Consider the following 15,631-nt stretch of genomic DNA (forward strand, 5'->3'; position numbering starts at 1 on the left):
ACATTGATGAGTCTGGTCATTGGTCAGTATCCAACACATCAAGATCCAGCCTTGGACTCAGAAGGAAACAGAATTAGAAAAAAAAACATAGTTTGGTAGAAGTTGAGATATTTCGGGACGGATGTGGCAGAAACAGTGGAACTCAAAGTATACAATTGACTTAGTACTTAGTTGTTGAGTGCTGTCGAGTCATCGTCAACTCGTGGCAGCCCTTGTCCACAGGATTTTCATGGCAAGACACAGAAGTAGATTGCCAGGCCTTTCTTCTGTGCAGGTACACTTGCTGCCCAGGTTGGGACCCAGCCCGATTCGAACCCAGGACCATCCTCCTCGAAATCCATTACTGATGCCACTACACCACTGGCACTCAGCACACCCCGAAAACACTCTCCCAACTACCCCGTTACCCAAACTCTCATCACCAATTTCCATTCAGGCAAATCCCACTGTTAACAACCCAGCCGATGCTTCAATTGGGTTGAATCCCAGACGCCTCAATGGGGACGCAGTGTAACTTTGTCTCACAGCTTCCGGGTCCCAGGTTCAAACTTGACCTCTGGTGCCGTATATGTGAAGTTGCATGTTCTCCCCAGGGTCCCCAGTTTCCTCCCATCGCACAGGTTGTTTTGTTACTGTAAATAACCCCCAGAAAAAGAGGGGGATAGGAGAATCAGCGACTGTTTATGAACAAATGAGGCAGGCTAGGTTACAGGGAAATAAGTGAGCAAGCATGGACTCCCTATACCCGTGTTGTAAAGTAATGTGATCTTAATCCAAAGTCCTAGAGCAGTACGTCCCAACTGCACAATTACAAAATGTGATTTTTTTTAATATAAGAAAGCGTCATAGTCGAGTACTTCATTGATTTTTCTTCTGTCTGCAGATCGTGGGGTTCTGGAAATTAGTCTAGACTCCAGATCAGTCCTAGAATGCTGGCTCTGTCCTTTCCCCAAAAACTGAAAGTCCAAGATTCAAAATCCATCAAATGGATTACAATCTCCCAGCAGGCTAGGATCTCAAGACACTACTTACTGAATAAACATTGGGGTTGACAAGAAACAAACTCTCACAATTCTCACATCTTCCTTAGTGACGAATTGTTGAAACTTCTCCCTTTCAGTCTAACCACACGGACATCAAAAATCCATATTTATAAGGCATCTTTAATATAGCAACTCATCCAAAAGGGACTTCATAGCGGCATTTGTCAAGCAATACCCAAGATGTGGATCAAAGCTGCAGGTGTTAAGGAGCAACTAACACAGGGGAAAACACTAATGGGATAGCAGTTAAAATTTGGGCATGACAGATGCCGGAAATGGAGAAATGAGGTGTATGATAAAGCCATTAGCTGAGTTGTCTCCCTAGCAAAGCAGTCTCTGCTCATCATTCTACACTTTACAATACTCACTCTTTGTTTTTAATTCAGCTTTCTCTCAAATCTTCCCAATTACATTTTAAGAGTTGTGACACAGTGATGATGTGTTGCAGTTGAGTAGGTTTCAGTCGTATCACCATGTCACTATGCATGACAATTCCAGTCGGGCTGCAGCCTGGCAACCAAACAACGTCTTCATCCCTAGATGAGCTGTGGCGGAAGTGCTTAAAGTTGCTTTTGAGGAGGAGTAACAGCTTAGACTGTAGGTTTAATAAACTGCTAAGCATAACAAAGTTCTTTTAATTACAGAATCTAGTTCCAGTACAGCATCATTTAAGTGGTACAAGGGAGAACTCTGGAGCAGGCCATCTATCCGCGTTTCTCCCCAACCTACTATCCTTTGACCCTCCCCACCTCCTACTCTTCACTTCCTCGGCCCCAGTGTTTATCCAACTTCTCCTTAAACCCCCCCTTCGCTGTTCATCCACATTCCTTTTTCTCCATGGAAGCTATTTGTGAATTACTTGATTTTTTAAAAAATTTCCAATTTTGGTCTCCAACACAAGTTGAATCATCTAGTTTGTAACCACTGTCAAAACCACTGTAGAATCTACAAGCCCTGTGTCAGATCACTTCTGCAGATGAAATGGACCCATAGCTCCAGACAGCTTTATCCTCAGTTATGGTATCATCTTTGGAAAAACTTTTGAACCTTCTCTAGTGTTTAAAAAAACACAGACCAGAAATGTTTGCAGTCTACAGGTGATCTAACCAAGGTAATGTGTACCCTGGAGTCCATTTGCAGCAATAGAACTGATGCATTCAGTTCTTCAAGCCTACAGTATCTCTACTACAAGGAGACTGCTGCTGACTTTGAAATTCCAAATTATATGATGCTCTGAGTAGAGAAATATCAACCCCTTTACCTGAGGCAACCTTTCCTGTTGACACAGGAGCCCATTCTGCTCCTTGTATCCATGCCAGCTCCTAACAACCAATCCATCCGACCCTTTCACTCCAGACTGAGCCATTAAACTGAAAGGTTAATTCTGCTCTGATCTGCAGAGATGGCAAGAGTTGAGTATTTTCCACATTTACACTCATGATGCCCTGGGTGTTCATTGCTGGATTAACTATCAAGTCATTGTCCATCTTTCATCATTTCCACCACAAGGCCATTGAGTGCTTCCCCATTACATAAAGAAATATAATTAATGTTCAGCAAATACCCATGGAATTTTTCCTTACAATTACTTCAGGAAAGTTGCTCATTGGGAGGTCATTAACAAGAGCCCAAGAAAAGACCACCATAAATGTGGCCCTTCATTGTTTCCTGTTAAGGATTTCAGTCTCGTCGTAGTTTCATTGCCAAGTTCCAATGAGTTGTTACCAAACACCATTTCCTTGAATTCTTAGTTCCAGTTCAAAGAGTTGTCAATGCAAACTATTTTGGCAACATCGTAAACATCTTGCCTGGTATTCCCATCCACTTCAGGAATTTGCATGTAGAGGCCATTTCAAATCAGAGCAGGGTGGGAGTCAGTTCCACCTTGTTCTACAGTAAATGCATTACAGCAGCAAACTCCTCAGGTCAGAAATTAAGAAAAGAGCCAGAGTAAACATTTGGCCTCTGCCATTCACAGAGATAAGATGCCTATCACTGTCTGAAACTTGCACAAATGCTAACAGCCAAACATAATTGCTGATTTGCTTAATGAATCCATTTCCCATCAGATCACAATGGCACAATCCATAAAGAGAGAGCCATTCTCAGCATAAAATTCCCCTCAGATACAAATTGATGCTGTAGGTTTCCCCGTAAGGCAACTGGCTTAAAAACTAGAGTATAACTCCTGTTGTCACTCCTGAATGCAAGGAAGTCTTTACAGTAATGCAAAAGTTCAGTCTGCAACTTTGTGATGAATGTTGGTTCAGTAACTGCAGATCAGAAAGACAGGTAGAAATGGTGAAAGATGAACATTAAAAGGATGGTTTGGATATGGAATATAGGCAAGTGTAAATAGATGCCTCGAGGGTCTGTGTCAATGATTATTAATCTAGAAAACACTGAAACTATGCAGAAAGTAGTCTATACAATTTAAACAGGACTGAGAAAATGTGCCTAATTCTTAAACAATTACATTAATTGAAATGAATATTTTAAATGAATTTGATGTATTCAAGATCAAAAGATTGCTTTTATAGAACTGGTAATACAGAACACTACCCCAAAGATCTTCCCAAAAACACAACATGAATTATTTGGGAAACTAAGCAAGTTAATCAAAAGTTGCATCAAAAGGGAATTAAAGATGGAGAGAAAAGGGAATTAATTAAAGATGGAGAAAAAAGGGAATTAATTAAAAATGGAGAAAAATTCCAGAATTCAGGAAATAGGTGTGGGCAATCCATAAAACGCAGAATCTACAGATGTTAGGGCTATGTACTTAATATATATGGATCATCTAACAGCTTCCTCTTTGCTTCAGCAAAAGTAATTGATTTGCAAAGATTACATCAGTATACCTGTTTAATCCTTGATCTATTTTTGAATTGTTAATTCCAACTTGTATTTAGTTGATCATTGATCAGGAATAATTAGCTTTGTGGTGACACCTGACAAATCTTTCAGAATTTAGCAAAAAGGTAACTAAGGGAACAGTGAAGGTACACAGTGGATGTGTCTAGATTTTAAAGTCTTTGACAAAGTCAGCAATAGATGGCTGATCTGGAAGGTTAGGTCATATGGGATTCAAAGGGACTGATGATGTGCATTCAGAATTAGCTGAATGATAGGAAGTTGAAGGTTGATTCTCTAAGTGGAGGCCTGTGACAAGGGTGCCCAAGGGTCAGTATTGGGACCTCTACTAATTATTATATACATAAATGATTAGGATGTGAATATTTACATGGCATCACTAGCAAGATTGCAGATTAGAGTGTCTTATTGATTGTGAAACAGGCTACAATGAATTGCAAAGGGATTTTGATCGGTTAGTGGGGTGGGCTGAGGAATAGCAAATTATTTCTATTTAGTTAAGTATGAGGTGATGCATTTTGAGCGTTCAAACAGGGTGGGACTTCATACAATGAACGACAAAGCATTGAGAAGTGTTATGGAACACAGGGATCTGGATGTACAAGTTCAGTTTGCTGAAAGGGGCCGTGCAAGTAGAGAGCGTGGTGAAAAGGGCATTTAGTATGCTGGTCATCAGTCAGGACATCATGTTTTGGAGTAGAGACATTGTGTTGCAATTGTACAAGTTGTTGATGAAGATGCATTTGCAGTGTTGTGTACAGTTTTAGTTACCCTATGATAGGAAAGACATCATTGAGCTGGAGAGGGCATAAGAGACTTGAGAGGATGCTATCTGAACTAGAGGGCCTGAATTACAAGAAGAGGTTGCCCAGATTAGGTCCTTATTCCTAGGGGTGTAGGAGAATGAGATGTGATCTCATAGTTAATAAAGTCATAAGGTATGGATAAGGTGGATAGTCATAGACCTTTCTCCAGGGTTGGGGGGTCCAAAACTAAAAAGGGCAGATAAGACAAGAAACCAGAGCTAACTTCTTTACATAGAGGATAAGTGAGTACCTGAAATGAGTTGCCAAAGAAGTAGTCAAGGTGGGTACAATAGTAACATTGAGGCATTTGGGTAAGTACATGGAGGGGAGGGGTTGATAGGGGTCTGGGACTAGCAGGGAAGATGCTTAAATCAGCATAGACTAGTTGGGCCAAAAGGTCTGTTCCTATTTTGGAATGAGGAGCAACACCTCGTATCCCATCTAGATGTACCTCCAATCTGATGGCATGAACATCTATTTCTCCAACTTCCAAAATGTTCTCCTCTCCATCTCCTCTTCTTCAATTCCTCACTCTGGCCTCCTACCTCTTTGTCTTCACCTACCTACCACTTCCCTCAGTGCCCCCACTTCTCCTCCTCCTCTTTCTTCCATGGTCCACTCTCCTCTCGTACCAGATTCATTCTTCTCCAGCCCTTTACCTTTTCCACCTGTCACCTAACTTCTTATTTCATCCCTCCCCCACCCTCCCAGCTTCTCCCAACACCTTCGAGAATGTCCTCCTTCCACTCCCCCCACCTCATCTTCCCCCTTAATTTCCAGTTCTGATGAAGAGCCTCAGCCCAAAACATCAGCTGTTTATTCACTTCCATAGATGCTGCCTGACCTGCTGAGTTCCTCCAGCATTTTTTGTGTGCTGCTCTAAATTTCCAGAATCTGCAGAATCTCTCATGTTTATTGTAGAATATATGCATTAAACATTTATACTGGTAACTTCTACAAAGACTTGACTGAATGAATCTAGAATGGAATATGTAAACTTCACTTTAACATTAGTTTGGGACTTACCTCAGTAGGGATCTTGTCATTCCTTTCCTTGAAACTTGCTGTACGTTAACTTGACCCAAAAGGGGAAATACTGATTTGTTCAGAAGTCTTCACTCACACAGAGCGAGGTTTAACATACCTCTTCGCACCCCCACCCCCAAGATGGAAATGCTAAATAAATACAAATTGTTAAGCAGGACACAGGAATTATAAAACTGAAAACAAATTTAACTGCTTCAGACATCAGTAGTTTATTGTATGTTTAGTCCAACACATTCAAAAAAGAAAATCAAATATGAAGACTTGCCACCTGCAACACGTGTAACTACTGTGCTCTAACAGCATAAGATGGCCAAACACAGATCAGCTTCTGAAGATGGCAAACCATTTATTATCTACAATACCCACAAAAGCTAAGGTGGTAAAGCCCATCTTATTGGTAAAAATGGAATGATATTGCTCCAAAAATGCAACATATCATTAGCTAGTGCCACCCAATAATACACATTCGTCATGGAAAAGTCTACTAACTTCGCTTTGGGGGGTATTGAGTATTGTAGGAAGTAGGGAACCAGGACTACAGCGCACAATAAAATTCAGTGAACAGATCACCAGTGAGTAACCACATTCTGATGTTACCAGATTCAGTTTTTTAACCAATGTTTATTGACAGTGAGAAGCAAGCCAGATCAAAAATGGCTCATCTGCCTTCCTCAAGTTAAGTAAACTTGTACCCAACACTTTCTGGAAATAGTCTCCAGTCTCCAAAGTGGTGTGAAATGAAATTAAAGTTAAATGCCGGTGAGGTGAAGCAATCAGCACAGCAGAAACTTGTGGAATTCTGGTAAACTACTTGGCAATGAAATTGTGCAAATGATACTGAAACCAAGTTCTGTGTCCAGGGGAGGGCTTCAAGTAAATCTGTGGGTGGGGGAGACGTTTAACTCTTCCTTGCCCGATGGAAACTTCAAGTACAGTATTTCCAGGCCACATTAATAGATCTGATGTAGACATCAGTTGGAAAAAAAACTCTAAACAAGATTGAAAACACAAAAAACTGCTAATGTATCCCAGAATTTGAGAAATAGTGCAAGACTACCATCAAACAAGGAAGACCTCAGAAATTTTCAAACAAAGACAAAACCAACAGACACAATTATCCTTTCAATCAACATCTACAAACAAGTAAACTTCACTGTCTCTGCTGGTTTTGCTCAACAGTCAACAAGTGACAGCCTCAAGCTGTGCGTGTAAACAAATTTCTGCTTCAAAAACCACTGCGCTACCAGTAAATGTGCATTGTTGCTAGAAGCTGTGACTTAATGATATTCCCACTCGTCACCAACAGCTTCCACCCGTACCAAGCTAATGTGTGTATCATTACACTTTTGCTCCCTCTCAAAAACGGGGTCTAGGCCAAACCAACCAGTGGTACGAGGGGAACGAGAAGCTGCGGATTTTGGCTTGAAAGCTGCAGTATCCTTGATGTTGGCCAACCTGTTTTATTTCAAAAAAAAGAACCCGCAACAATTACTGTTAAGCTTTGCATAATGTAGCTTTCCCTTAAAGTTATATTTTATATGAACTGATCACAGATGACTACACACCTTTAAATAACCATTTATGCAGTAAAGTATAGCCATAACCAGGCTCTTTTGCATATCTCTCATAAAGGTAACAGTAATGGGTTTTAGTTTTTTTTAAACACCTAATTTTCCAATGTAAAACACAAAACACAAGCAAAGCAACCATGTGGTTACAGGAATGGTATAAAAACAGCTAAGAACAGGTGAACAGGAGATTGTGCAATTTTCTTTTCTATTTAATACTTCTGATTTCCCACACCCCCACACACAGAGCAAGGATGCTGCAGCTTTTTGCATCTTTGCATTTCATCAACATTCTAGTGATTCCATAAGGTATTACAGCTGTTCAGCTTTGTACTGAGTTAGTACAATCCATACAAGAGTTGCCAGCAAGTCTGGAATGACGTTATCAATAGAAGGCACCATCATGCTCTTTACACTTTGAAAGAACGAAAAACAGTAACATTTAGCTATGATTTTTCGCTGCACATTCACAACTGCACAGATCGAGGGGAAGAAAACTGGTGTCAAGCAGCGAGGCATCCCTGTATTGCAGTGGGGTAGATAGAAAAAAGAGAGTAAGCCACCAAACTCTTGCGCTCAGGGCTGTTAATCCAAGTTCACAATTGCTTTTGTATATCAATTTTTAGTTCAAGAAAAAAAAAGTCCATCTCCATCAGAAACTGTTTCAAACATTGTCCATTATGGCTAACAGATGTGGGAAAACAGCGGTCACAGCAGGTATAAGATTCAAAGCCCACATCTGGTCAGTCAGCCTTCCCTGTCGAAGCAGACAGCACTGGATTTTCACCCGTCTCCTCCTGCAGTTGCCATGGCAAATGATGTTCTAAGAGTACCTATTAGTGCATTATGACGAGTGCATGAACGCAAGTTCTTGAGCCAAGTATTTCTAAAAGGAAAAATATCAAGGCAAGCTTCTCCAATTGCACCAATTTGTTTTCCTCAACAGAACTGGGCATAAACTTGACACATTTATAAAATAAAGCAGCCAAGTTGCAAAGGCCCATGGTTGTTTCTTTTTTAAACATATAAAGGGGTGGATCTTCAGACCTTTAAAATGGGTTCCAATTAAATTGAAGCCTTTTGCTCTATTTTCCAAGTCTTTAGACAATGGTTTTTGCTTTTTTTTTTTGCTTGAATCCTGTTCCAAAAATAGGGAAAAAGATCAACTGGTAAAAAGAAGGCTGTTTTCACAAAGAAATGAGAAAAAAACAGGCCGTGTCACATTCCAAAGCCAAAATTAACAAAAATGCCAAAATAAACGAAGAGTATGGTGTCACCAGCAAGATATCAGGAACAATGAAGCCTTAGCGACGGGGTCCAGCAAAACGACCTTCACCAGACAAGCCCCCTCTGCCAGCCCCAGGGCCCGACTTCAGCGCCATACCACCTCTGGGTGGGGGACCCCGGGGATCGCGGTCTCGCATCATCCCACTGCCGATCATGCCTCGTCCAGAGCCCCTGTCGCTGCGACGGGTGTCCCTACGATCTTCACCCCGACGCTCTCCCTCACGGAAAGCTCTCGTTTTCTTCTCCTCCACATTCAGACGGACTTCACCACGGAACATGATCGGCTGCAGACAGAGATCTCAGGTTAATAGGCTCCCAGACAAAAACACTCAAGCCCCTTTCTTTAGCTTTGGACTTTTTCCAGAAAGCATTAATGCTGGCTCAGTGGATGCCCCACCAGACTCAGAGTCATGTGTTTACAACATGCTTCTTCCCACTAACAAGCCAGTTATCCAGGCTGGTATTCACTACATGGCACTGTAGTATCAGAAATGCCCTAACTATACAATCCCCTAGATATTTGAGAAAAGGAGAAAAGATTTACAAGAATGCTGCCTGAACTGGAGGGCCTGAATTATACGGAGAGGGTGGCCAGGCCGTCTTTATTCCTTGGAATGTATGAGAACGAGGGGTAACCTTATATAAATGTTTAAACTCACAAGTTGTATAGATAAGGTGAATGGTAATAGTGTTTTCTTAAAGGTAGGCGAGACTAAAACTAGTGGGCATGGATTTAGGGTGGAGGAGGGGGGAGAATATTAAAAAGACACCCAAGGGGCAACCATTTCATGCAGAGGGTGGTGAGTATATGGTACGAGCTGCCAGAGGAAGTGGTTGAGACAGGTACTACAATATCATTGAAGAAGCGCTTGAATAGGTAGGTGCGGGGGCAGGACTTGAAGGGATATTGGCACAACACAGGGACTAGCTGCATGGGCAGCATGAACCCATTGGGCTGAAGGGCCTGTATCTATGCTGCACAGTGCTACAACTCTGACAGGAATAAAAAAAACAGTAATTCCTCTCTTTCACGTGTGTTGGCGTGTGGCCAAGTGGTTAAGGCGTTGGTCTAGTGATCTGAAGGTCGCTAGTTCAAGCCTTAGCTGAGGCAGCGTGTTGTGTCCTTGAGCAAGGCACTTAACCACACATTGCTCTGCGACGACACCAGTGCCAAGCTGTATTGGCCACAATGCCCTTCCCTTGGACAACGTCAGTGGCATGGAGAGGGGAGACTTGCAGCATGGGCAACTGCATACAACTTCCATACAACCTTGCCCAGGCCTGCGCCCTGAAAACCTTCCAAGGCGCAACTCCATGGTCTCACGAGACTAACAGATGCCTATAATTCCTCTCTTTCACTAACATCACATTTTCTAATCACATTACTCCTCTTGGAAGTCTATTGTTAGCATATTGGTTTTTACAAATATTCATTCATTAGATTCAGGCCCTGCTGCCAAGGTGACAATTTGTTCGGCCTCAGTTGATGGTTAAGAACTGTTAAGGAGGCCAAAAGATCAGTAAACCAGATGGGTTTTCATGTCAATCTGTAAACTTCATGTCACCATTTCCAATATTAGATCTATTTACCGTAATTTATTTAAATTCCCCAGCATCTGTGATGGGATTGGAACTCATGGCTCAGATAAATGGGTCTCAGATAAATGGACACTTAACTTAACCACTCTACTACCTTTCCATGCTTTCACCACTACAGCAATGACTAAATTTCAAAAGCATCTTAGCACCTGCAAAGCGCATTTGTATAACACAAGCTTGAAGACTGCTAGATAGATTAGTAATTACCTTGGCACTCAAGATTCTTTGTACAGGATCTGGGTCATCAAACACCACAAACCCAAAGTTGGGCAGCTTCCCTCCACTGCTCTTTGTATTGATACGAAGCTCAACTACATTGCCAAAACCTACCAGGAAAAACAGATTTAAGACATCAAACTCTGTAACCAATCTACCTCAGAAGACTCAAGAAATAGTTCGTAATTGATAAACACTGTACAATGATTTTGATTACTATCCAAATTAGAAGGATGTTTTTAAGCTGAAATAAGTGCAGAAAAGATTCACAAAGCTGTTACCAGGACTTGAAGGAGAGACTAAATAGGCTGACTTCCCCCTCACTCCCTGGAGCGTAGGAGGCCGAGAGATGAACTTAAAGGTATACCAAGGTAAGGTGAATGGCTTAAGCCTCTCCCCCCTCCACCCCACTCCATAACTAGAGGGAATAGATTCAAAGTGAGTAGGGATACGAGGATCAACATTTCCACACAGAGGCTGGTGAGAATATGAAAAAGCTGCCTGAGTAAACAGGTATGATTATGATTTTTAAAAGACATTTACACAGGAATACTTTAGAGGAATATGGGCCAAACGCGGCCAAGTGGGATAGGCTTGGGTAATAATCTTGGTTGCAATGTTCAAGTTATACCAAAAGGCCTATTTCATTGTTGTATTATTCTATGACAAGCAACACAATCCCAGCAAGCAACAGATAAAAATCACTTTTGGCTCCCTCACACCTATGCACCAGAAGAAGTTTGCCTTATTCACACTAAACAAATGGTTATATAATTTTTGGACTGCTGTAAATGTGATACAGCCTGACCACTTTATACCCTTCAATACCAGTTACCAGTACCCTTTGCAAAATTAATACACAGATTACTGGTGGGATTGCACTGTGTTGCAGACTGATCAAGTGACCTGTGATGATTCAAACCTTGAGAGTTCTGGAACTGGAGTAAAGAAGGAAAAAAATTAATTGAACCAGATAACCAAGTGAATAAAATTAAATGTGGGCGTAACACATCAAAGATCAGCAAACTCTTATTTCCTGGCAAGGCAGGAGATTGGTGATCCTCGGCTTAATTCCCTGTCCAGTTAATACTAAAAGATATCTGGTTCACCCCCATGTTTACAGCTAATTCATGAAGTACTCACCCATGAAGAAATCTTTCAATTCATTTTCATCAATGTCATGAGGTAAGTTGCCAACAAAGAGCTGGTGACTATCTGGGTAACGGATGATTCTTCGATTCTCAACCTCATTTGTATCTAGATCTCCTCGACCTGCAACATAAAGACGGTCTCTCAGTGCAATTTTAAAACTAGTTTCATATTTTGGCATTAAAAATGTATGCCATAAATAACACACGCTCTCAACCACTAGTGTCTTCACGTTTCCATACCTTCACCATTATAACAGAGACTAGATTTTATAAGCATCTCAGCAGCTAATATCACAGACTATATAAATTAATAATTACCCTGTCAGTCAGGATTCAATGGATTATCAAATACCATAAACACAAAGTTGGGCAGCTTCCAATATGTGAGGACCAACCCTCAGATCTCTTCCATCTGCACATCGCTTGACCACAACAGCCAGAACTGAAGAAATTAGTTTCCAAAAAGGCTGATGGTACCCTGTTTCAGCACTCCAACATCCTGGCCCCTTCGCTATCTCATTACTGTCACACTGGCTACCAACCAAAATAAGCCATTGTCTTCCATCAGATAAACAGAAAATATTATCTTTACCCTTTTTCCATTGATTTCATCGGCATTCCTGGTCAATGACTCTTACACAGCTATGTCTTCATTCTGTACGATTCCCGTTTCATATTTCTTCTGTGCCAATTTGGTTATTGTTCAGACCCTCATGAACATCTTTGTCATCTACAGATTAAGTTCAGTAATACTCTGCCTTTTAACCCCACACCCAACACAATTCTTACCTTCACATCACACAAAAATTCTGCCACGCCCTATACTTGGAGTGACCAAATCATGACTTTGAGCCACAGGCTGCCATTTTATGTTAAAAACACCTCTCAAATTTCACCACTAAATACTGCTCAACAGATGAATATCAGGGATTTATGGTATCCTTCTGACTTTATTCCTGCAAGTAGCATCAGGCAACGGAATGAACACATTTGGCATATTTGCAATTTCCCTGCAGAGTATAGTGTTTGCGTACTATAATTCAAAATAAGAGTGACAGGGCTACTATTCATCTTGAATTGTACAAGATCTTAAGAGAAAATGGCAGAAAGAATCATTAGAAGTATTTCAAGTATGAAAGATCACTGGATTGAGGGCTATGGAGAAAGTTGTGCCCAGGGCAGACAGCTATAACCATATTGAAAGGTGGGGCAGGCTTGAACTGTTAAATGACTTACACCTGTGTGGATGTTAATGACATTGTGTTGGAAGAAACACAAGTATTGAGGAAAGAGCAGCTCAACCAGAATGGCAGACAATTCTACAGTCATAGTTGAAGACAGCAAACTTCAGTGCTTTCTCATTACAGTTTTAAATGCCACAAGTTTTCATCTGATCATCTTCCTGGATCAGATTGGAGGGAATACAAGGTAACCATATTAAAATGATGCCAAAGGTTGCTTTATAGGAAGCTCAGAGCTATCAAAGCTAGATTTATTTCATGGAATACTGCTTATGTCAATCACTCATATTCCAAAGGGCATTTGTTAAAAGTATTGCAAAAACTGGCTACAATTGGAGATCAAAATCAAACAAAACTTCAGCACCTTTATTTCCCAAAAGACTTATAACCAGAATTGAGAATAACTAGGCTGTCAGCTCAAGCAGCAATCACCATGATGGATAGGTGGATTTCAATATTCCATAAGACTGAGTAAGCAATAAAAACTTAAACATTCTGTATGTTGGGCTGGTTCTGATCTTTTGAACATTAGTACAAAATGGTTGTAAGGGATCACCCCTGTCTGACACAACTGATCACTTAAATGCACTCTGGGACCCAAATCCAGTTCCAATTTATGGTATTAATCTAAATTATGCTCTCTTCACATGCAGAATATCAACAGTGGAGTATATCAAAACACATTTGGCTGAGGAGGGTGGTGACTCAGACCTTGCCATGGCCTTGCAGCTTATTTGTCTGCCTGCACAGCATTTTGTAACTGTAACACTATATTCTGTAGTTATTTTCCATTTCAACTACTTTGATGTGCTCACAATGAAATGATCCATCTGAATGACATGCACTTTGAAGTTTTCATTGCATTGTGGAACGTTAGGGTGACATAACAGACCTATTAGCACGCCGCTCTCCCCATGTACCCAGGATAAAACAACTACAGGACCAGAACAGAGCTATACCCTCCCCCCACCCCCAAATCAAAACAGTCATTTTGATGTCATCATCTTTCCTGTGAGCAGAACAAGTCGCTAATGAAAATCAAAGGTATTTCTCCCTCAAACTCGGATGGCAGAGAGGAGATGATCATCATGCATGAATCTGAAATTAAACGTAAGCCAATTGACCCATGTCAGCACTAAAATGGCATTACTCTAGTTCTCCTTGTGCTTCAATTTCACCAGATCTGCCAGGTTCCAGACCAAACTTTTCAGTTCTGGTATCATCCTCCCGAGTATCTCCCCCATCCCCACCACCCTGCACCCTCTCTACTTCACCCATTTTGACTAGAAAACCACTTCAAGAATACATACTCACCTGTTCTGGGTCCACGGGGCACAAAGCCCATCCGATCTCGAGGACGCTGGTCTCTCGGCCGGGCTGGCTGAGACTGGGTCTCACTCTTTGCTTCACCTCGTGCCTGGAATGTTATTTGGGGGAAGGGGTGGTGGAAAGACAACAAGAAGAGAGTGAAGTTGCTACAATGGCTCATTGCACTAAATGTATACAACTTCAGAGTACACATCCCTTTGTATCTTAGTTCAGTGATGGAAAACATTTAACAGTTTTCACTACCTGACTAACAGAAGCCATTGCCCTGATTTTTGCTGACTGACAATATTACTTTATCAAGGGTTTGTGCTATGAGCTAACAATAACTAACACAAATATCTAAGCTTGTCATTTTCTTTTCAAATATAATTACCTAACCCAAATTGATAAACAGACAGAATTTCTAAGCTTTTCTTTTGAAGAAAAGCAATAAATATATATTAATAAGCAGGTCCATTCACAGATTACCTGTGAGGCTGGCGCTTTAACAACATGGGCAGGAATTCCAGAGGAAGCAACTGTACCACTAGGAGGCAGATTTTTACTTGTCACTGAGGCCCAGGAGAAAGCCTGCAGAGAATGCAACACATACCTATGCTACTATCAAGAAATAAAGCATTCCCTCAAATACAAAAAATCCTGAGCCTATGATTAGGGTAAGTTTTTAGTCTGGCACCATATTGGTGAAAATTATGCAGGCCAATTGCATTTAACATTTCTACTTCAAAGATGTAATGGTCAAATTCAAACTACAACTTACCAGTTTTCACTATGAGCAGCTACATTTCATTAGTAAAAGTCGACTCACCCATTCATACTGTGTATGCATTTTTTTGGAGCCCTGACTATATTTTACTACAAGTACACTTCTATTTTTAATCTGGGCAGTGATCTAAAAGATAAAGCCAGAAAGTATTGCCTGGCAATAAGAAACCTATATAGAGAAAATACTGGTATTAACCTTGGGAGGCTCTTGAGGTTGAGAAGTAGGTTCCACTGGAGTAGGTGATGGAGCCTTCTCCTCCAATTCTTCTGTAGTCTTCTCCACCAGCTCAGGTTCAGGCTTTACCTCCTCAGTTTTTGACTCGGGCTCAGGCTCAGGCTCAGCAGCTGCCTCCTCCAATGGTTCCTCCACACCATTACTTTATACACAAACAAAGGGGAAAGTTCAGGACCAGCAAGATTTTAACAAAAGCCTGTGTGCGTACGCATGCTTGCACTCAACTCAACACACAGTAGCAATTTACAGAGGACAAGTTGGAGAGGTAAATATATACAAGAGATTAGTTCATTTTGTGTGCTACTAGTATCAGATCAGTACAAACAAAAGCCAGTTGAGAACACTGCAAATAGCAGAATACATAAAACAGAAGCACAATATCACGCTGATACTTTCCCTACGGTAACTCAACTCTTGAGATCTGTTTTCTCTTGCCAAACTACTTCACAACACTGCTCTATAAACATTAG

At 41.1% G+C, this 15,631-nt stretch overlaps 1 protein-coding gene across 2 annotated transcripts in view; it reads right to left on the reverse strand.

Annotated features, from left to right (window-relative positions):
• Window positions 1–5,954: 5,954 nt before the first annotated feature.
• g3bp2a (G3BP stress granule assembly factor 2a) overlaps window positions 5,955–15,631 on the reverse strand; it is a 36,216-nt gene continuing 26,539 nt past the window's right edge. Inside the window, exons 7-12 of one of the 2 annotated variants that reach the window (XM_072256530.1) lie at window positions 15,123–15,303; window positions 14,630–14,731; window positions 14,147–14,249; window positions 11,584–11,712; window positions 10,432–10,550; window positions 5,955–8,909 (exon numbers count right to left, since the gene is read on the reverse strand). In XM_072256530.1, coding sequence (XP_072112631.1) covers window positions 8,643–8,909; window positions 10,432–10,550; window positions 11,584–11,712; window positions 14,147–14,249; window positions 14,630–14,731; window positions 15,123–15,303 — 901 coding nt within the window. In that variant the 3' untranslated portion in view covers window positions 5,955–8,642. The remainder of the gene's footprint in view (window positions 8,910–10,431; window positions 10,551–11,583; window positions 11,713–14,146; window positions 14,250–14,629; window positions 14,732–15,122; window positions 15,304–15,631) is intronic. The other variant, XM_072256531.1, reaches the window with a different exon arrangement.

This window comes from Mobula birostris, chromosome 4 (assembly GCF_030028105.1).
Source record: "Mobula birostris isolate sMobBir1 chromosome 4, sMobBir1.hap1, whole genome shotgun sequence".
Taxonomy (NCBI): Eukaryota; Metazoa; Chordata; class Chondrichthyes; order Myliobatiformes; family Myliobatidae; genus Mobula; species Mobula birostris.